The sequence below is a fragment of the Polypterus senegalus genome, chromosome 6, assembly GCF_016835505.1.
Source record: "Polypterus senegalus isolate Bchr_013 chromosome 6, ASM1683550v1, whole genome shotgun sequence".
Taxonomy (NCBI): domain Eukaryota; kingdom Metazoa; phylum Chordata; class Cladistia; order Polypteriformes; family Polypteridae; genus Polypterus; species Polypterus senegalus.
The window spans coordinates 94,871,052-94,892,840 of record NC_053159.1 but is presented as its reverse complement, the minus strand read 5'-3'; the positions used below and the strand labels follow the sequence as shown (position 1 = coordinate 94,892,840).

The 21,789-nt window shown below is 35.0% G+C and overlaps 1 protein-coding gene and 1 long non-coding RNA gene across 2 annotated transcripts in view; one reads left to right on the top strand and one right to left on the bottom strand.

The window, feature by feature from the left end:
* The window catches only part of LOC120531289, a 53,338-nt gene extending 50,392 nt beyond the window's left edge, over positions 1-2,946 (bottom strand). Inside the window, exon 1 of the long non-coding RNA XR_005634090.1 lies at positions 2,796-2,946. This is a non-coding gene — a long non-coding RNA (uncharacterized LOC120531289). The remainder of the gene's footprint in view (positions 1-2,795) is intronic.
* Positions 2,947-3,037: 91 nt separating this feature from the next.
* ncf1 (neutrophil cytosolic factor 1) lies at positions 3,038-21,088 on the top strand. Its single transcript, XM_039756553.1, has 11 exons — positions 3,038-3,139; positions 4,773-4,853; positions 8,634-8,709; positions 9,387-9,552; positions 10,754-10,812; positions 12,036-12,158; positions 12,631-12,738; positions 15,603-15,720; positions 17,478-17,591; positions 18,982-19,175; positions 20,290-21,088. The coding sequence occupies exons 1-11, from the start codon at positions 3,068-3,070 to the stop codon at positions 20,430-20,432; spliced, it is 1,254 nt and encodes a 417-aa protein (XP_039612487.1). The 5' UTR covers positions 3,038-3,067; the 3' UTR covers positions 20,433-21,088.
* Positions 21,089-21,789: the final 701 nt, after the last annotated feature.

Below are 21,789 nucleotides of genomic sequence, written 5' to 3'. Positions count from 1 at the left end.
TATGAACACATTAACTTTCCCAGGACTGCTATTTATTTTTACAGGACTGACAAGCAGCATAACTTTTAAAATAAATATATAGTATATATATCAGACAAGCAGTTATTTTTGTAGTCTATTTAAATGCAGTATACATGTAAAAATGGATATTTATTTATATTCTGTTACTTAAACCTATTTATTAAAAGAAAGCTCCAGTTAGTTTTATATTGTGTTTTTGTGAGTAGAAATGGTTTTCTTTCTAGACTCTGTGTACTTATTTTACTTATTTTAATGAAAAGTCTATTAAGTTTTAAAGTTTTTATGAGGACACAGAGGTTGACAATTGCAACCCTGGCTCATATAGTGACAGGGTTAATAAATCAGTTCCTAATTGTGGTACTGATTGTGGCCAACCTAATCTCCATTGCCTAGTAGAATAAAAAAAAAACTGTTGTGGATAATAAACAGTAAAACAATGTTTACATAATTTATACTCATACTAAGAACATTTTTTTTCTAACATGTATATTTACTGAACACCCAGAAGGGTCTTCTTTTCCTAAACACATATCTGAGTATTTTAGTATTAGCAGACTCAACATATTGCACATTTTTATAACTTTCAAGCAGCATAATAAAAAATACAAACTAAAAAGTAGATAGTGTGGAGTAGTGACTTCTGCATGGGATTTTAAACCACAAGTTGTCAGTTCAGTCCCAGTCCCGGACTCTCTTATGCCGTCTTTACTCAAACTGTAAAACCTGTAATTTAAATAAAAGATAGTATTTTTATTAATTTTAATGGTTTATTTTATCATTACTGTTATATGTATAGAGTATGGTGAAATTCTTGCTTGCATATGCTAATGAAAATGCAAAACTTGCCACAAATTCAATCATCTTTATGTAGTATATTTGTGTCAGTTTCTGGTATGTTTTACAATATTTGACTTTTGTTACTGATACTATGAAAATTGGGAAACCTTCACCATTTACGACTAAATAACTTTGTTGAATGCTTTTGCTTATTCTTATAGTACCTAAACAGAAAGGTCACCAGTTTCTAATTTTGCAAAGGTTCCCCTTTGGGGGATTTAGAGGGTATTAGCTATAACCATTGACCCTTAGCTTTGTGGTAACACAACAGCCAACACATCACTTTGAACAGTGTCCATGGTAAATCTTTATAAAAACTGAAAGAAAGTCTCTGGAGCTTTACTGGCACACAGCAAAGTAAAACAAAGAGCAAATTCAAGGCTTCACAGGGTTCTGCCTTTATCAACGCTCCATTTAAACCATTCAGATTGTCCCTGAGGTCGTTATAATACAGAAATTTTAATGCAGAAATAAAAATTGCTAGAGAAGCCAAAACAAATTACAAGCAATTTTTCAGTATTACTCCATTTAAAAGACAATAAAAGAGAATTTAAGAAATCTTGGGGACATGAATGGAGAAATCATTAAAAAAGACAAGGATATATCATAAAACTGTTGAATTTAAGTCAAAGGGCATTATGCTCAAGCTATATAATGCACTAGTAAGACTGTATCTAGAGTATTGTGTACAAGAAAGACATAGCAGCATTTGAAGCAGTGCAGAGGAGAACAACCAAGTGCATCCCTGGATTTAAGGACATGTCCTACTCGACAGACTCAGAGAATTAAACCTGTTTAGTCTCAAGCAAAGGAGACTACGTGGGCACCTAATCCAGGTGTTTAAAATCCTCAAAGACATTGATAAAGTAAATCCAGCAGAATTCTTTCATCTTAAGGGCGAATCACATACTCAAGGGCAGAGGTGGAAATTAAGAGAAAGTGCATTTAAGACTGAAGCCAGAAAGCACTTCTTTATGCAAAGAGTTGTGCGACTCTGGAACAAACTACCAAGACATGTAGTTGAAGCAGAAAGCTTGACACCCTTTAAGAAGGATCTGGATGAGATATTGGGACGGTTTAGCTATTAGCTAAACAAACAGACTTGATGAATTGAAAGGTTTCCTCTCCTATGTCAGATTTCTTATTTTCTTGTCTACAGATTCATTTAAAATAACCTCTTACACCCCCTTACCATCCAGGACTTGTTGTTCTACCACATATTGACCTCTCAAATAGTCTATGACTTGATTTAACCCATTCTTTTTCCAGTTCCATTAAAAAATCTGTCAGTGCGTTTCTGGAAACTTCTGTAATCAATCCCAAAGGCTTCTTTCACCCGGGTACTTCAAAACAGACTTTTATATTTTGTATCTTTTAACATGTCCTGTATGTTAAAATAATAAGTGTCTATAATAGCATACACTGATTTACATAATTAGCAGTCTAACATTTTCAAATAAGAAGCAAAACAGTAAGCAACAATTAAAAACATTCTGGATAATATACTGAATAGTGCCTAAAGCAGAGCACTCCATCATTAAAAAAGAACGCAAGATGGAATTGCAGACAACATCATAAGGTTGAAAACAAAATCATAAAAATACATGATTTAGTATATCACTGACAGACACTGTACCCATCTTACTGCGGTTATGCCCCGTTAGTTACCTCATTTAAAAAACACTCGGATAGAGTTCTTATAGTGATACACTATGTTACGCAAGGAGAATAGCTTTTATACTTTAAAAGATAATCCGTTAATATATTGCGCAAAGAGGAACACAGTTCTGCAGACGGTAGTGAGATGTTTTGTCGGAGTTTATCTCTATTGCATTGACAGCATATGGGGAGCCAACCTTGAATCTGTTCCAAGCAATCGTTTAGATTTAAAGCGTGTTCCAACTTTTTCTCTGCTACGAGTTTTCTGCATTACTTACCTTTATACTTTTTTCAACTTATTCCGTGTGTTACTGATGATTTTTTACTTTACATGCGATCATTTTTAGTGTGAGTGATAGATTAAAGGAGTTTACAAAGTGAAAGAGACTAACACATTCCAAGCAAGAATTTATTCTTACCGACCTCAAGCTGACGCCATAGACTGTGATGGGGCGGGGTCTCGTATCCACGCCCCTTCCCTTTTCGCAGTCCCATGCTGACTGTTTAAAAGCAGCTGCTCCAGGGGTCATATCAACGTGGAATACGAACGATGGGTGACTCGGTTGTTCTGCATGTGGAGCTCCTGGGCTTTGAGCGGAGATTCTTCCCAAGCCAGCACTATGTGAGTGTACTCTACACTTTATTATATATTTGGCATCAATGGCATGTATTAGTAATATAAAATTAATAAGGAATTCGATTGAACACAGCGTGTTTCATTGAGTACATATAACACCATGTAGTTAAGGGGGTAAAGGAGAATGACAATCGTGTCATACGTAAACCTGAATCAGCAGACTTTTGTTTTAAAGATCAGTTTAACAAGCAAATTAAACGTTACTGTACATTAATAGGAAAAGTTAAACAACTAGAACAATAATAAAGATAGCTATTGACATGTAATTATATAAAATAATATAAATGTGATAGAGTTAATGTATTTACAGCAGAAAAATATATTTAAAACGACATTAATAGGTGGCATGTACTGTACTTATGGTTTGTGTTTATTTTATTTTATTTGTAGCTACGTGATCTGTTCCAGACTTTGAGTAACTATTCCGGAGATGCCTCAAAGAATAACTACGTTTAGAATAACTCCGATAGGGACAATCCAAGTTGAGGTCCAGGGGCACATTAGCTGTAAAGATGTTCTCTGTCTATGCTGCCAGAAACGCACAAAAGCAGAACTATTGTGGCCAGAGCTGGCAATGCAGATCGATTTGGAAAGTTTTGAGTGAAATGAAGAAGTTTGAATAACAAAAGTGTGCACGATCACGTTATATCTTCGATCCTAATGATATCATTTTTACAGTATGCTTTTTTGTAGCATTATTTTCTCCTTTAAAATGTGTAAAGAGCAGATAGTGACACTAAGAAATGAGATTGCCACTGACATATTAGTTACAAAGAGCATATAAAAAACGTAACATTCTCAAACCATTCTTTATCTAGTTTGGGGAGGAAGGGCAGCAGGCCTGGCACCATTAAATGTAAGTTCGATACCAGCCCTGGAGTGGGCACCAGTCAATCACAGAGCCAACTTGTGTTCACACCCTCTATCACACACATAGGGCCAATTTGGATTTGCAAATTAACTTAACTTCTTTTGGAATAAAGGAGAAATGATTAAACTGCAAGACAATAAAATAATATTACAAAAATGAAATGGGTGAAAATCAAAAGTCATTTAGAAAATGTAAACATTACACCCATTTGTATGTTTTATGAACTCTTGTTATTAGCACATTACAGTTATAGTATCATGCATTATTAGAATATCTTTCTCAGATTAAAGCAGCTGTACAATAATCAGCACATGTTTTATTTGTGCATTTTGTAACAGCAGACCTTTTTGTAAAATACCAGATATAGAACAGTTGGGTGGTGATAACAGATATTAGATATGCTTTCAGAAAGAGGAAGTAGCATTTTCCAGAAAACAAGAAGTAAAGAAAGACAGATGTAAAACAATCTGTAGTATGCTTTTTCTGGAAAAGTAAATGGCTAGCCTGCACGTTAGCTATGTTTGTCTTATGTATTACAAATATACTACTTTTTATAGATGTACACTTGTTGGAATAATCTGTTCTTGATTAAATAGTTAATTTTTTTTTTGCCCCTAAAACATAATTCAAAATGCAGTATAAATCTGATTGCCTGTGCTAGTTAAAGAATATGAAGAAGGGGTTTCACTCCACCCTGCAATTTTCAAATCGCTCTGAAGTGCTGTTTTTATTTCTTTTAATTTGCAGGTGTATATGTTTCTGGTGAAATGGAGTGACTTGTCAGAGAAGTTGATTTACAGGACTTTCACAGAAATCTACTCTTTTCATGTAAGTCACTTACAAACTCTCCTGTGTTGTTATAACCACCACTCATGTGTATGGTTAAGTTTCAGATCATGAAAAGCTTGCATTTCACTAATTTTAAGAGAAGTAATTTATGAATTAAATTCAACAGTTCATTAATACCTAGATGAAACATTAAAAGTGGAAGCAGAAGTACTGTACAATTACAATATTCCGACTTATGATGATGGTCTCTATGGTATATACAACATGCAAACAATATGAAAGTCAAGGCTCCTAAAAAATATGTGATATTGTCGAGTTGCAGCATAACAATAAAGAAGTAGTACAAAGTGCCACAGCAGATAAATGAAAAGAAAATCTCAATAGGGATGCATCAGTAACAGTTAAAAACAATGCCTCAATTGTATTTTTGCAGAGTTGACTAAAGATATGAATAAGACATGCATATTTTAGTTTCTTTGAGTAAAGCGTCCTTAATGTATGTATCATCTAACCATACCTATAGTATGTAACAGTGTTTTCATAAATACAGTGCATCATTAGCTTTCACAAACTGGGCACAGACTTGTATGGAAAATAATAAATCACTTTTTAAAAAGCAACAAAATGGCAGGTGAGGTAGAAGATAATTAAAACATGATGATAAGTTTCAAATAAATTATGAAAGAATGTGTATACCCTGTGCATATCAAAAATGTACAGAACATGTGAATAGATCAACAGAGTCCCTTAACTAATAATGAGAAATATCTGTTTGAAAATGAAAGAGGCAAAACATGTGTTTAGACAAAATTTAAACGTCATAACCTAAATAGAGAGATTAGGCACCATCTATTGCAAATATAATAAATTACCAAGATCCTTAAAACCTGTAATTAATTTAAACGTATAGCTGATTTTAAAAAATGTATATGTACAGTATATAAATGTATTTCAAGATTTTGGTTTCTTATCCACAACTGATTCTGTTAGAACCCACCTATAGTAGATGGAAAATGAAAAGAAATCTGAACAAGTGTTGATAGATGTTTACTGAATGTGGATTAATAATGTATATAGTGCTTTTATAAAGATAGGAGAATCCTAAATAACCAGTACTTCCAAAGCAATCATTTCAGAAGAACACACAAGGTCTACTGTTTTGGTGGTTAAAATATGGTGGTTCTATAACTATACATAATTTTCTGACATTTAGAACAAAAATTCTCTATAAGATAGTCACAACTGTCTTCCTTTAATTCTGGATTTTTTTTCTAATTGTAATTATCCAGTATTAATGATATATGCAGGTCACTTTGGCTAGAGTGGCGGTGTGTTGGCTTGTGCTGTTGCAACATGGTTTGTGGTCAGAAGTGTTTTATAGTTTCATTTCTTCATGTTTTTCCCATGAGTTTCAGTTTCCTCCCAAGTACCAGAAACATTTTGTTATGTTAACTATCAGTGCCATGCTTAATTTTTCACACATGTGCACTCTACAACCTCTTGGTTTTCAGTGTGAACCCCAGCTTTATGTCAATCACTGGATTGCATCACATTGCACAACAAGCATATTTGTAATGCAAGTGACCTATGATTATGGGTTATTTTTCTCATATTATGAAGGTGACTGTTTTATAAATGTACATGACTGTAAAAAATACTAAATCTGTGGGCTGAATTAAGTTAAGAATGCTATGGTAAATGTATGTTTTTTGTTTCATTTTTGTACTTTTTGTTTCTTTTCAAATGTTGTGAAATAGGTCACTGACTGACTTTAGAATAGGAAATATCTAGGGAATTTTGGCAGAATTTTTGCAATGTTTTAATGTTATAACAGTCAGATGGGAGTCATTTCCTATTTTCATAAGAAAGATACATGGTTTGATGAAAACTTAGGTTAGAAAAATCAAAGGTCTTGTATAATATTTGAATTAACGAATGGTAGATACACATCTTTAGACACTTTTGTTCTCATACCTATTCAGCTGAAACTACAGCCACTCCTAACTTCTTTCAGGTTTTTTGAGAAGTTTCTTTGTAGATTAAATGCATATGTAATATTCAGCAATCATTGCTGTTGGTAGTAAATAAAATTATGCAGTATTGCAGGGGTCTTCGAACTTAGAAGGACACGCATACTGCTAGTTTACATTCGGATCAATGTATTAGTCATTGGAAAATTTAACATTTAATTGGACGTTTTAGTACAACTGAACACTTGATTTTGTTTTGCCTTTATTACATGAATCAGAAGTTGCTTTATTTTTCTACTTTTGGAAGGACATGTGTATTTTATTCACAGCTAACATGAGAAAGTTTCTGTGTTATTTTTTCTCATCCGATTATTAAGCCACATGATGAGCAGCACAGATTCAAATTGAACTCAATATTCAACTCCCTTTAGGACATATTGTACTTTTGTCCAGTGGCTGCTGTTTTTTAATTATCATTTTTAAACAAAACTATAGTGCATTGTTTAAGGGAGAAACGTCTTAAAAAGAAACACACAAATGAAAAGGGAAAGAGTAATGAATGTTAAGTATTCTGTGTACTAAAAATTAAGAAAACAGTATTTAACCTATTCATTCACCTTTACCTATGTCATTTTATTAAAAAAAATCAGTGAGCTGTAAAATTCTTGAATAAGTTACTTATATTCTGGAATTTGTTTCTAGCCTTTAAAAGTCAAACCAGGATTGAGGCAGTTAATAAAACAAAAGTAATACTTTAATGTTATAGAGTGTGTCTCTGAATAAGAAATTGTATCAACTGTGACACTCGAGGACCAGAAGCTTGAGAGCCACTGCTATATTCTACTGTTTAATTGACTTCTGATCCCTCTGTTTAATATTCACCTTTCAACATTTCTGCTGGGCTAATAGAAAAAAAAAATGGGGCAGTTATGATCCTGAGTTCTTTTGTCTTTATTCAGAAAGGCATCAACTAAATATGATAAGCACAATATTTGTGAATTTTTCAAAACAGAAACACATCCATTTGTTTATTGACTGATTTGCTTTTGCTAACATTTGACATATACCAACTTTGTTGATACAGCCACATGTAGCAATTAGGTTTGTACAGTTTATTTGCATATAAGTATATTTTGTGTATTCTAGCTGCAATAATTATTTATATAACACTAGATGTTCAAAATACTGCAACATGAGTATGAATATCTCTAAATTAGTCTTGTTGCTAATCCTGTTATCAAAAGTTAAGTTTTCACTGTCTTCATTAGATTTCATTTAGAAAATTGTACCTATTTAGTCTATTTTGTGTAAAATAAAAATCTACTTGTTGTAAGTAAAATTAAAGACACACAATAAATACTATTCACTCTTAACTACTGGGCTAGGAGTTAAATTAAAGTCTTTGAAGTTATGAAATGCTCTACTAACATTTTATATATTTTAAAAAAACATTTAAAACATACAAATGCTGTGTTTTAATAAAGTTTCCTTAATGTTGTTGTTTTTCAGAATGGAAAATAATGAAAGATTACTATTTTGGCACGCAGCACTAGGATTCATATAATATTTTAACATTAGACTATTTCTTGTTTTTCCATCCCTTAATTGATAGTCTTACAGTTTCAGTTCACTGCTGCACAACTGGATACTTACATTTTTTTAAATTAAAAATTATACTAATTTAGTCCAATCCAAGTAGGATGCACTGGAAAACCTATACCTCAATTGTTACTAAATCAATTGGAGCTAGTCCAGCTCTATATTGATTTAGTAGAATATAATTAAAGAATAAAACAATTATCCCAGATTTAAAATAGGTTAAAATACGTTTTTCACTTTTTTTTTTTAGAAAAATTTAAAGGAGATGTTTCCCATTGAAGCTGGTGAAATTGACAATAAAGACAGAATTATTCCATCTTTACCTGGTAAGAATACAAAGTCTTTGCCTGCAATTTATTTATTTATGTAACATGGAGTGAGTAGTGTGGCCACATTCTGAGCTGGCCCAGTATGACCAAGCATGCATACTGTATGCCATATGAATAAGTGTGCTATGGTTCTGCATTGTGGTACACTGCTTGTAAAAAAATAAAAACAAAGAAATGAATGAATTTACTCTCCTCAATCTGCCAAATGATCTGCTCTTATCTGAACCATTCTGTAAATGTACTTCCATCTGCACAAATACAGTTTAGTCTAGATACTTCTGTTCAGGTCAGGATGAGCAGACCCCCATGGTAATCTCTTAACAAAATAAGAATGAGACCATTTATAAAACTTTGCCTAGATTCAAGAGTGAAAATATGTGAGTGGCAAAATAATACATTTATAAAAAGCACATATTTTTATGAAATTTACCCTTTATAAATCACAATCCTGTTGTATATGTATACGTTAGTGCAACTAACTACCCTGAAGCAACCAAATATAGACTGTGCTAATCAACCTCACACATATGCAATCACAATGCTGCACACCCTCATTTGCTGGTAGAGCAGCCTCCCATCTGACGCATCCAGATATTACCACCTGAATAATGCCTGAATTTGAGGAGTCTTAATGTTTGTTTGTTTGTTTGTTTGTTTATTTGTTTATTAATTAGCTCCTAAATGGTTTGACAACCAGAAGACCACAGAAACTCGTCAGGGCACTCTGGCTGATTACTGCCGTACACTACTCAACTTGCCTATTAAAATTTCTCATTGTCATCTGGTACTTGACTTCTTCCGAGTTCGCCAGCATGATGAGAATCCACCTGCTCCTCATCCGTGAGTAGTCAAATCAATATCATCCAAAACATTTCTGAAAATGTACATTTATTTAAAGGAAAATGTTTATCAGTATTTTTGAGAGAAGATAATTTGGATGCTTTGCACTGAAGGGCAGCACAGTGACATAGTGGAGATTAATGTTACCTTAGTGTGGGTCCAGGCCGGTGAACTTCCTTTATGGAATAATACGATTTACCCACCTTCACGGACACTAGCTTGCACCTGGCATCTAAATACATGTTGATAGGCAAATCTAAGTAAACCCAGTTTTAGTATGTGGGAATATGTGTGGTTGCATGTGTGATTTGACTTAACAGAAAATGTAGTAAACTTCAGGTTGGGGACCTGTGACTGGTCTAATGCTACTAGGAGGGGCTGTAGCTTCCTGAGATCTGAAAAATGAAAAAAGCATATGCTAGCATTCTCTGTGAGAACCTCGTTTTACAAGTTTAAAAGGGTAATTTGGAGTTACAGGCAGGACACATTTTATAGTTATAGTCACACAAGACTGCTAATGCCAAGCCATTTTAGAATTGCCAGCCACTTTAAATGCATTTCTTTGGAAGAAACATGCAAAATTTACCACAATAAATTGCTATATAAATCAGCATTCAAGTACAATACAATTATGTCAGTAGCCAAAGGTCAGCACTTTCAGGTCACAGGAATATTACATTAGTTTAGTAGCTTGGTCACTTGTTTTGATTTCCAGTTGGGTGGCCTGGAAACATTGTATTTACTGGTTCACTCTCCATTGGGTAGATGATTTATTGTGTTTTTTGGAGGTAATCCATTATAGTCACTGATGCATAGTATTTAAAAAATTATAGCTAAGATAGAGAAAATCTTGAGGTGTCAGCAGTTCAAAGAGAATTTAATAATTGTACATAGCCCTTGTCTGAGTGTATTTGTCTACCTAAGTAATTGTGGTGCTTGGTAGTGCATTTACACTTGATGCACTGATACATTTAAAATGGATTTTTGCATATCTTTAACCTACTGGTAATCCTGCTTTTGAGACAAGCATAAAACTGGAATACAAAGGCTTTCAAGGGAAGGCACCCTGTTTTTTTTTTTTTAAACCGGATATGTCTATTTTTCTAAATTTGGAAATACATTTACATTTATCCAACATTTCTTTAAGACTAAAATATTGGAATACAATGCCTTATGTTGATTTCTCCATGTTATATTGCAGGTTTAAGAGGAATGAGACCTTTCTTATGGGAAAAGAACAAACTAGGACTGATAAATCAGGTAAAAAATATCAAACACAGATTTAATTTAGATGTCTAATTCTGATTATGATGATAATGTATTAGACAGAGAAAGAGAAGAGACTGCATGCTATACCTACGGCCTGTTAATCTGTTCATATAAAATGACACTTACATAAACCATCAAACCATAGCATCTGGCTTTGACTAAAACCAAAAAAGTGTATAACAAGAGTGTTGTAATAAGTCTCATTATATTATGATTTTCTGTTAGTGTTGTACTATCTGAAAGCTGTTGTTACTGTAAACATACATGTAGGTTAACTGTAATGAATGAGTAGAGCTAACTCTTTAAGTCCAGGGTAGCAAGTGGGTCTTGAATTAATTTTGATTGGTATGTGAATATATAACTTTGAGTAGGAGCCAACAGAGGGGAAAAGTTGGGTCTGGGTTTGTGAAATCTTTTGTTGTGAGTGTTAAGATGTCATGGGCTTGTTAGTGATACGGAACAACTGTTTTCACTTAGGGGGAAACTTATTTAAAAGCCGTTTTCCTAAGCTGCTACCAATTCTGCTAGGATTACATTATTAACTTTTTCTTTAGAACAATCATTTTGTACAATTTCAGTATTTTATGAAACATTTATACCTTTTCTCCTGTATACATCATCCATCGACTTGAACTATTTTAAGTATCATTGGTTTTATTTTAATGACTGTGTTGTACGGAATGGGTGATTTGTACAGAGAGAGAGAGAGGTTAGGAGCACACGCTGATACAGCGCATTGCCGCACTCGCCACACAACAAACCAACTCAGGATCCAGATTAGGACCCGAGTGCAGCCATGCAATGAGTGACACCTCAGCACCACACTAATTCAGATGGAATGGAACCAATGTGAGTTTTTTTTTTTTTATGGTGGCTGGAGTGCTAATTCCCTGATTTTTTTTAAATTCAATTTTATTGATCTGATGATTTATGTTAGGTTTATTTTCTGAGTTGTAGGGTGGAATATGGTTGGTCTTTTGGTCACTTAGTATTGGCTTTTCAACCCTAACAAAAAATTGTAATAAAATGAAGCTGAATTTGGGTGGTTACTCCTGCTTAGATATACAGCACCTAAGAGGAATACTGTTTGTCATTGACTCCTTTACCACTCAAAAGAACTAAGATTTTTTTTTTGTCTGGCTCAAGTAACACTTATTCTGGATCATGTTCTACATACTTTCTCATGGAGTTACATGCTGTTTTTCCTCTCGCAGAAATCACTGGGCCAATCATTTTACAGACATATAGGCTTATTGCAGAATACAAAAAGAGCTCCAAGCATGAACTCAGCATGAAGGCTGGAGATCTTGTTGAAGTTGTGGAGAAGAGTACAAGTGGTAAGTTTATAATTATACTAACGTAACATAATAATTCATGATTTTCTGTCTAAGTGCCCTGATTCACCTAAACCTGACCCATTATCCATTTTTCCTTGGACTGTATACATTAATTAATCATTTGTCAGCCAATTAATTTCAAAGTTTAAGTATTAAATAAATCAAGACATATTTTTTTGTTCATTCATGTGAATTCTGTGTTCTTATTTCAAGTTGCTGCTTTAGAACTGTTTACTTCACTGTAATTTCATTGTTTCTGGAGGTGAATGTCCCTTCCAGATGTATATTTTAGGCTTCTTTTTAAATCTAAAAAAGGTCAGAAAACTCTTGCATGGTTAATTGTCATGCAGTAAATGCACTTGGCTAATGTGGTTACTGGGAATATAATAAGTAACGTAAACACTGAATTAAACACTTCTCAATAGGATTTTTTTATTTTCTCATGTCATCCCCTTTGTCAATATTTGTCCAGGCTGGTGGTTCTGTCAAACTGAGTCTCATCGTGGTTGGCTTCCTGCAACATACCTGGAACCTCTAGAAGGTCCAGATGAGTCAGAAGATCAGGAGCCCAACTATGAAGGTATTTTTCAACACCATTTGAAGAATGTTGTCTTTCCTTTATAACAGAATCGATAAGAACGTCCACAAACGTTTTCCAGTAATGAATAGATTTATTGTGACTGAAAGTAATTACGTTGTATTTCAACTTAGTTTTTGTCATTTTATTGTAAACTATAAGGACAGCTTGAGAGCATGTTTTTGTTGTTTTCTTGAAAAGAAAAATAAGGAAACAATTTGGAATTTTATGGCCTTTTGTCTTTCTGTAACTTTCACAAAACCGACAAAGCTCTTTTCTCACAATTTGCTGCTTCAGTGTCTTAAAAACAGCTTACATGAACAAGAAGTATTTAACCTGTATTTTGACTTAGCAGTGCATCTAAATCATTATAGACTTGTACAGATCCATGAAGTTAGGAAAAAAACAGGGTGAAACCTGCACATTCTGGTAGTGCTTTAAGCAATGCCATGGCTTAAGGTGTTGGAAATTATTTTTCGACAACAGCTGATTAGGTGTGGACACAACACAGATTACAATAGTTTTGAACTTTACTGTCCAAATTCTGACTGAATACAATAACCACATTACACCTAAATTGGCGTAATGTGATGCTTACCAAATAAAAAGCTATTTTCTAAACTCTTAAAATGAACAGCCTATATTATTTGTCATAATTGCATATCATGCACACTTCATAACAAAAAGAGTTGCTCCCAGATGCAGTCGTGCAATTCATGTGAAAACTGGCAAAGGAGATCAACAACATTTGTGCGATAGTAATTAAGCTTGTATGTCAGTTAAGCTGGAAATTGACACGGAGAGATGCACAGTTCTCACCACAAAAAGGCAATAACTAGACAGGTTTGGATCATTGTGACTTCAAAAAAGTGTGTACTGATGCTATTGCACTACAAGAATTACCTCACTGACACATTTGTCTGTTAAATGAGTAAGTGACAGTATAACTGACTAGAATTATTGTGGTTGTTTGCGCACTGAGAAAATAACTCATAAATTAAAGTAATGAATTTGTTAATCTGATAGTCATTCACTATCTTAAAACGATAGTGGCTATCTACAGGGTGTGCAGAATTATTAGGCAAGTTGTATTTTTGAGGATTAATTTTAATATGAAACAAACACAGTGCTATCTGTCAATCCAAAATGTTAATAAACCTGAAATCTGAATGTTTCACAACGGAAATGTGAGTGTGAACATCATCAGGGGAATACATATGTGCGCACAATTATTAGGCAACTATTAGTGTGCAGATTTATTATGCAACTAAAGTAAAAATGAAAATTTTCCCATCTCACTTGTTTATTTTCATCTGTTATAGTGAGAATAATAAACAAACACCTCAAAATTTACAAATAAACATCTCTGACATTTCAAAAAAAATCAATCAATCAATCAATGACCAATATAGCCACCCTTCTTTCCAATAACAGTCATAAGCCTTTCCATTCATGGAGTCTGTCAGTTTCTTGATCTGTTGACGATCAGCTTTTTGTAGAGCAGTGACTACAGCCTCCCAGACACTCTTCAGAGAGGTGTATTGTTTTTCTCCCCCGTAAATCTAGCGTTTAAGAAGTGCCCACAAGTTCTCGATAGGGTTTAGGTCAGATGAGGAAAGGGGGCCATGTGATTATTCCTTCATCTTTAAGGCCTTTACTGGCTGGCCACACAGTGGAGAACTTCGATGCAAGTGATGGAGCATTGGCCTGCATAAAAATCATGGTCTCTTTCCTGTATCACTGTTTGAAGAAAGTGTCTTCGAAAAACTGGCAGTAGGTTTGGGAGTTGATTTTGAGTTCATCTTCAATGCAAAAGGTCCAACTAGCTCATCTTTAAAAATACCAGCTCATACCAGTACCCCACCTCCACGTTGGAGTGGAGCTCTGTGCCCATTACTGATCCACAGGTCCATCCATCTGGCCCATCAAGAGTCACTCTCATCTCATCGGTCCATAAAACCTTTGAAAAAAATCTGTCTTCAGGTATTTCTTGGCCCAGTTTTGACGTTTCAACTTATGTTTCTTGTTCAGTGGTGGTTGGGTTTCAGCCCTCCTTACCTTGGCCATGTCTTTGAGCACTGAACACCTTGTACTTCTGGGCACTCCAGGTAGGTTGCAGCTCTGGAATATGAAAGTACTGGAGGATAATGGGTTCCTGGTAGCTTCACGTTTGATTCTTCTCAAATCTTTGGCAGCTAATTTGCGTCTTTTGTTCTCAACACGTTTCTTGCGATCCTGTTGACTATTTGCAACAAAATGTTTGATGGTTCTGTGATCACACACCAATATCTTAGCAATTCCAAAAGTGCTGCATCCCTCTGAAAGACTTTTTACAATTTTTGACTTTTCAGAGTCAGTTAAATCTCTTTTTTGGCCCATTTTGCCTGAGGAAAACTAGCTGCCTAATAATTCTGCACACCTTGATATAGGGTGTTGATCTCCTTAGGCCACACCCTCCCTCATTACACAAATACACATCACCTGACGTGCTTAAATCCAATAAGCATTCAAGTTAATACAGCTTGGAGTTGGAATATACACATAAAAATGATGATGTGGTCAAAATACTCACTTGCCTAATAATTCTGCACTCCCTGTACCTCTGTAGGACATCTTAGAATTATTCTTAGTTAAATTATTAATTCTACAAGGCACTCCACAGCTGTTTATTTTTGGGTAAGTACTTTTTTAAACAGCTATATGACTACACAGTTATCATTGCAAATCATAATTAAGAACTATCTAACATTGTGAATACCCCATGGATTATGAACATTATTCTTTACTGGAGTATTTTCTATTCATAAACCCGTAAAAACTGTGTTTGTAGAAATCTGCATGACTTGGTCTCCCTATTTTGTACACAGGTGAATTATACCAGACCACCAAGCCGTACAAAGCTGAGCAAGAGGATGAGATCAGTCTAGAGCAGGATGTGACCATTGAAGTCATTCATAAACTCTTGGATGGCTGGTGGGTTGTGAGGTAAGTATGTACTGTAACTTTATAGCTCATCGTTTCTTGCACAGTGCAGCATGTAAAACTGAAAAGAAGACTCCGATTGATCAAGGTTTAAACAATGCAAATTGCATGTCCAAGCTGTTCAAGCAGCTGATTTAAAGGTCGAAGAATGTGACTGCTATATCAGTGGATGTGGGGTTGAAGAAACTAGCTAACAGAGCTTTGGGAGAAATGTTACCTTTCCATCTGATTGACAAATATAACTGTTATCATTAGACTTTTTACAATTAAGCTATTGAAATTTTGCATTCATATTTTTCAGCCACTTTATGAATTTCCTGCTTTTTCTTTCTCTCTATTAGAAACGGTCTTCTCCTATCATTACTTTTTAGACCTACTAGGTCACCAAACAACAAAACTTTTAATTCTCGCAGACTGGCTTCATTATTGGGAAGAAACACTACTTTTCCCTGATGGCATCATGAATTAGACAATCTATAAGTCTCCGACTTTTTGACTTTGAAATTCACACTCAAATACTTTTTAAACTTACATTTTTTACTGTAACATTTCAGTAAAAACAATATTTTGAATTACCTTTTCATCAATATCTCATTGTATTTTGATGGCGTGTTTGGAATTACATTGTTATAACGCAACGTATAACTGCCCGTGAGTGAATATCGTGAACCGTGTGCGTGGTTGTAAATGTTTTAGATGTGGGTAGGACTTTTCTAAATCTCTTTGCATAAAGTCTTGTCTCATGGGACTTGAAATTATCTCACCTGGGTCTTTAAATTATCTCCAAGGATGTCTCGTCTCAGGTTTTTCTTTTAAATCTTTACTATCATTTTTTTTTTAACTTTTGAATTTTAGTACAGTACTTTCATTATCTCTAACCTGCTCCGTATGTGTATTGCGCCAACGTTTTTGAATTCTTTACGATGTTCCACTTTGTCATCTACTCTTTGTCTTTTATTTCCGGCCCCGGGCGTGGTTAAATCTCTTGGCACAAAGTCTCATCTTGTGGGACGTGAAAGTATCTTTCTGGAAAAGTCATGTCTTGTCCCAGGCTAAAAAGTCTCATCTCGTCCCTGGATTTTTTTTATTATAATATAGAGCTTTTTAATCAGCTGCTCTGAGCTTCATATTTTGGTGAGTCAAATATTTGTCCCATGGTATACATAAGCCACACAAACATACTTTGTTCAAAACTATACAACTGCACTAAACAGAATTATTTAAGAAAATATCTCAAATGACCATCAAATCAGTTGCTCTTTCAAAATCACCACATGGGACAGAAATGTATTTTCTATATATATTGTAAGGTTCCTAAACTCTTTTGGGGCTCCCCACAATGGGACAACATCCTGAAGAGCATCCCAAAATACGATCGCCGCATCTATAGAAGATAGCCTGTTTGTTCCCGGGGCAACAGCGGGCACCCACCACTGTGGCAGTTCGCCGCAAGAACAAACGTGAAAAGATCGCCGTCATGCTATGAGCGCCTGCCATCGATGGGTAATGCAAGGAACATTATAACTGTAGGGAACAGTATTACTTGGCCATTAACCTGGCCAAGACCCTGCCTGATTGCTGTGTCTGTGTATCGGAGAGTGGTAGATCCAGCTACAATAAATAGCCGTGCTGTTTCCGTTTCAAGTAGAATAAAGTTGGTTTTGCTAAAGTACTGAGTCTCAGCCTTGTGTTTTGGGGTGCAAAAAACAGAGACTCACACGTCACAATATTCTGACAATTACCTGACTTTCTGCTGACAGGAAAGGTGAGCAAACTGGATATTACCCCTCGATGCTATTGCAGAAAACTGGAGAGAAGCGAACTGACTATCCTGTGAAAACCCTGAATGAGGGAGCAAAACCTCCTCCAAGAAGGTAACTTCAGATGACTTCTAGAATTATTGTACCTGTGCTTGTCAAGGATTTCCAAATAGTTCAAAATAGTTTAAATGCAGCTACTACTATAAAGTCATTCCACCACTTGTATGATCCGCTGTATAAAAATAAACATCCACAGTCCAAGTGTCTTAATTTTAAAGCTTTTAGTAAAATTTACATCAAACAGTTCACACAAAAAATATGGAAAAAGGTTGATAATACGTGCAAAAAAAGGAAAATGTTTTGTCTATGGTATTTGACTTAAGGTTTCTATCTGTTATAGCATATACTGGGACTTACGTTTGACCTAAGTACACCATGCATAACAGTCAGCAATACCTGTCTAACAGTTCATGTTTCTTTCATGGCTGTCTACCTTCAATCAAAAGGCTATTCTATTGTCACACAGAGCAAGCATTCTATTACCTCTAACTAGGGTGTTAAACTGAATCTTCCGTTAGTTCAAAACTAAGCAAACTAAAGTACATTTACCAATATTAACTTAAAGGATGTGGCTCTTACAATTACTATGTATTAGAAAATTGTTTTTGAGAACTTTTAGAAGAAAGAAATTGTTAAGGCCAAAATTAGTAGTAGTTTTTATATGCAAAAAGAAAGTAGCTATAAATAGACCATGGAGTTTCATACATAAATGTGTTCACTTAGTCGTATCATCTCTAACTTGACTGGCAGTTTTAGTTCCTCTTTTGCTGGCATCTGGAAACAGGTGGTAAAAGAAAAACAACTTTGCTTAAAGTGTCTGTTAAGTTCTGTTGAAATTCTGGTTGTGATCTACTTGCATTAGGGTGAATGTGGACTTATGATACATTCTCAATTTTAGAGCAGTTTACAAAGCATGGAGACGGACAAAATGAGTCATACAGGAAAAAACAAAGAAGAAATAGTGTGAAAGTGAAATACAGCAGTGGCTTTCCATAGTGTGGCTCTCATGTTACTCTGTCTCAATTTTTCCATGCCTTCAACTTTACTATTTCCAGTTGAAAAAAGTTAGGATTCTTCTCACTGTTACTAATTGGTGGGGCTGTATTCATATCTGAATATTTCATAACAAGTTGACAACCTCTATAACAACAGTACAACATCACTGCAAAAAGTCATAAACTTGGGGTGGAAATGAAGCCTTGGACTGCTTTTACCCATGAATGTTGTATTTATAATTTGTATTACAGAAAATTGTGTAATTTAATGTAGGTGAACTAAAAAAATCAAAATAAACTCTGTCTTAGGATAGATATATCATGATAATCACTCAAACACAAAAATAAAAGAAAAATGTTTAGTTCAAGTTATATTGATGGACATATTACAAAATGAACAGCTTACACACATTTAGTTCCTGGTTTAATAAGATATTACAATTTTGTAGGTCAACAATTAGAAATGCCCAGAGTATTCACCAGAAGGGACGTCAGCGTATCAGCCAAGAGACCTACCGCCGCAACAGCCGCAGATACCTACAGCAACGTGGTCCGCATGCTAACCGTAACAGAGGAGTGCAAAGTGGACAGTTCAACCAGCAAAATAAACTGACCTCTGTTTTGGAGATCTTGAATAATACTGGTAATTGTCTTTTTGTCTTTTTCAACCATTTTTTTTTTCAATTTAATTATATTCTGCATTTTTATATAGCACCATTCATAATAAAATTGTATATACTGGGTGAGGTCAACTTGGTGCATAACTAAATTAAAGTCAGGTTTTTGGTTCTTTGCAAGATAAGAATGAGGTCTGTATGGAACAAAGCGAGAGGCAGTTATTTTAATTTTGTGGGATTTTTTTAAACTCCTATTTGGCTGCAAGACAATAATCAAATCATCACAGCAGAATAAAGGAAAAGTAAATAGCTGTTTTTCAAGAATGTGTTAATATTATATTTTCTATAATTCAAATAATTTGTTAATGATGCCAATACTGTGTTCAGTTTATTTATCACACTGTCTCTCTGATTGGAGGATGCCATATTTGGCTTTTTTTTACAAAAAAAGATCTACTAAGGAGAATAAACTGTGAGCAGATTTTGTGTTACTGTCACAGTAGAAATCATCATTGTTTACAGTTCCCACTTAGTTTTGTCTTACCTTGATAGTTCGGAGTCTGGCGCAGGTCAAAGTATGCTGTACAGGTGTGATGATGTGAATGCTGTCAGTGTTGTCTTCAGAAAGGCTGTTGCATCCCATCAGGAGGGATCTGAGAAGTTGGGCTCATAGGAGGACTGATGGACCATACAAATAAAAAAAAAAAACATTGGTACCTATATGACACCTTATGTGTTTTTGAATTATTCCTTCATTACGTAATACCGGTAACTGACATATCTTGTATTAATACTTTTGGGTGTAATTTTCTTTTTTGTAAAAAATGTGCATAAATAAGAAAGATCATTTAAATCCATCATTCATGCTCTTTCAAAGCCATGCTGTACAGCAGCTTTCAAATACTCTCTTTTTTTCACCTTTGTGGAGGTGCTGGGTAGCTATCAAATTGCACCTTAAGTCCTACAATTTTTCATTGTGGTTATCAAACTGACTCTGCTGAATCTATCAACTCCTCCGGTTAATCTGCTCCTTATTAAATTGCATCTTCTGTCTCTTTGTATTGCATTGTTGTCTGCTTCAAAGCCTTCTGTGATATTTTGTATAAAAAATTACTGACAATCTATTTATGTATATTACAGAAAACACTGACCATAAAAAGACTGATCAGCCAAATGAACAGAAGGCTCTTCCTGTCATACCCCCTCGACCCAGTAAGGAGGTCATTTTGGAACGCTGTACTGAAACCACACGCAAGAAGGTCAGCATCCGGAATTCCAGCTGAGACTGCAGAGGAATCATTTGTACCATACTGGAGAGGCTTGAGCAACACCAGCCAGTCTGTCATAATTTATTTTACAAATATTTCTGTATATATGACAAGAAGCAAAAGCATATTTTTTTCAGTGAACATTTCATCCAAGGCTGTCTTTGCAGAATGTATTTGGTCTTCTAAGTTATTGGAGAAAACATTCTATCTAGAGTTCACCTGTTTCTATTGATGATGACCACAGCATAGAATTGCAAGAGTTTCTAGGGTCACTAGAGGGTGCTCTAGGCAAATGACCCTAAAGTGTCTGTGTGGTATTTGGAATCCCAAAAGTTATCTCAGGGCATACTTTGGAGTAGTTACAACCCTCTTAACAACAAGGTAGATGTGCTTTGAGTTGTAAGATGAGACAGAGTAAAGGACTCAGCTGGGTGGAGGTTAAGAGGCCATTATATAGAGAAAGGAGGAGTGTGGGCTTTGTTCGAGCCAGGAGTACATGTGCACAAGTGGACCTGCTACCCCTAGGTGGTAGTCATGGACCACCACACATATAGCTTGTTCCAGTGAGGCAATAGGACTGTTATTTTCTTTTTTATATGCATATTTATCCCATGAGGACCACAACACAAGAGATTTGCAGGATGATTCTTGCTATCATGGGTTTTGTCCATGTTTGGTCCTGTGTAGGCAACTTATAGCTTCTTTTCATTCAGTTCCAGCAGTATGAGAAAAAGGAAGGAAAGTAAAATTGATCTAGGGACCATAAAAACCAAGTGTGTCCTTAAACTGAGTTGTAGAACTGACTTCACATGAGAGGCAATATCTGTATGTGATAATTCACTTAGTTTGAAGTTATGTTTTAGTCACCTAAAGTAATTGCAGAGTGTTGAATTATGTTTGCAGAAGCTGGTTTTCTTCCAAGTTGAACTGTTATAATAAAAAAAACATTATTTTGAAAACAAATTTGTTTATTTTTTTAATTACAGTGGTGCCTTGTACACTGAACGATTATAGCTGAGAACGTTCCAGAGTTTGAACGCTAAATTCGAGAGAAATTTGATCCAGAGTTCGAACGATGCTTCTATATTTGAACAGCAAGCACAGTGGGGGGAAAAAAAGCAGCAACAGAAGGTGCTTACACAGCATACGTAAAATTCATCACTTGTGTGTTTTCAGTGTTTTTTCACTTTATATACATACTGTATATTGTGGAAGCCGACCCAGAAACAGACAGGCGGAAACGTTCATGTCACCCACAACACGTTTAATTACCATTCTATTATGTACAGTGCAGCACACAACCCCAAATTTCCCAAAAGTCCAGGCCACCAAGCAATGCTTTCTCTCTCTTCATGCCGCCTCCTTGCCTCCT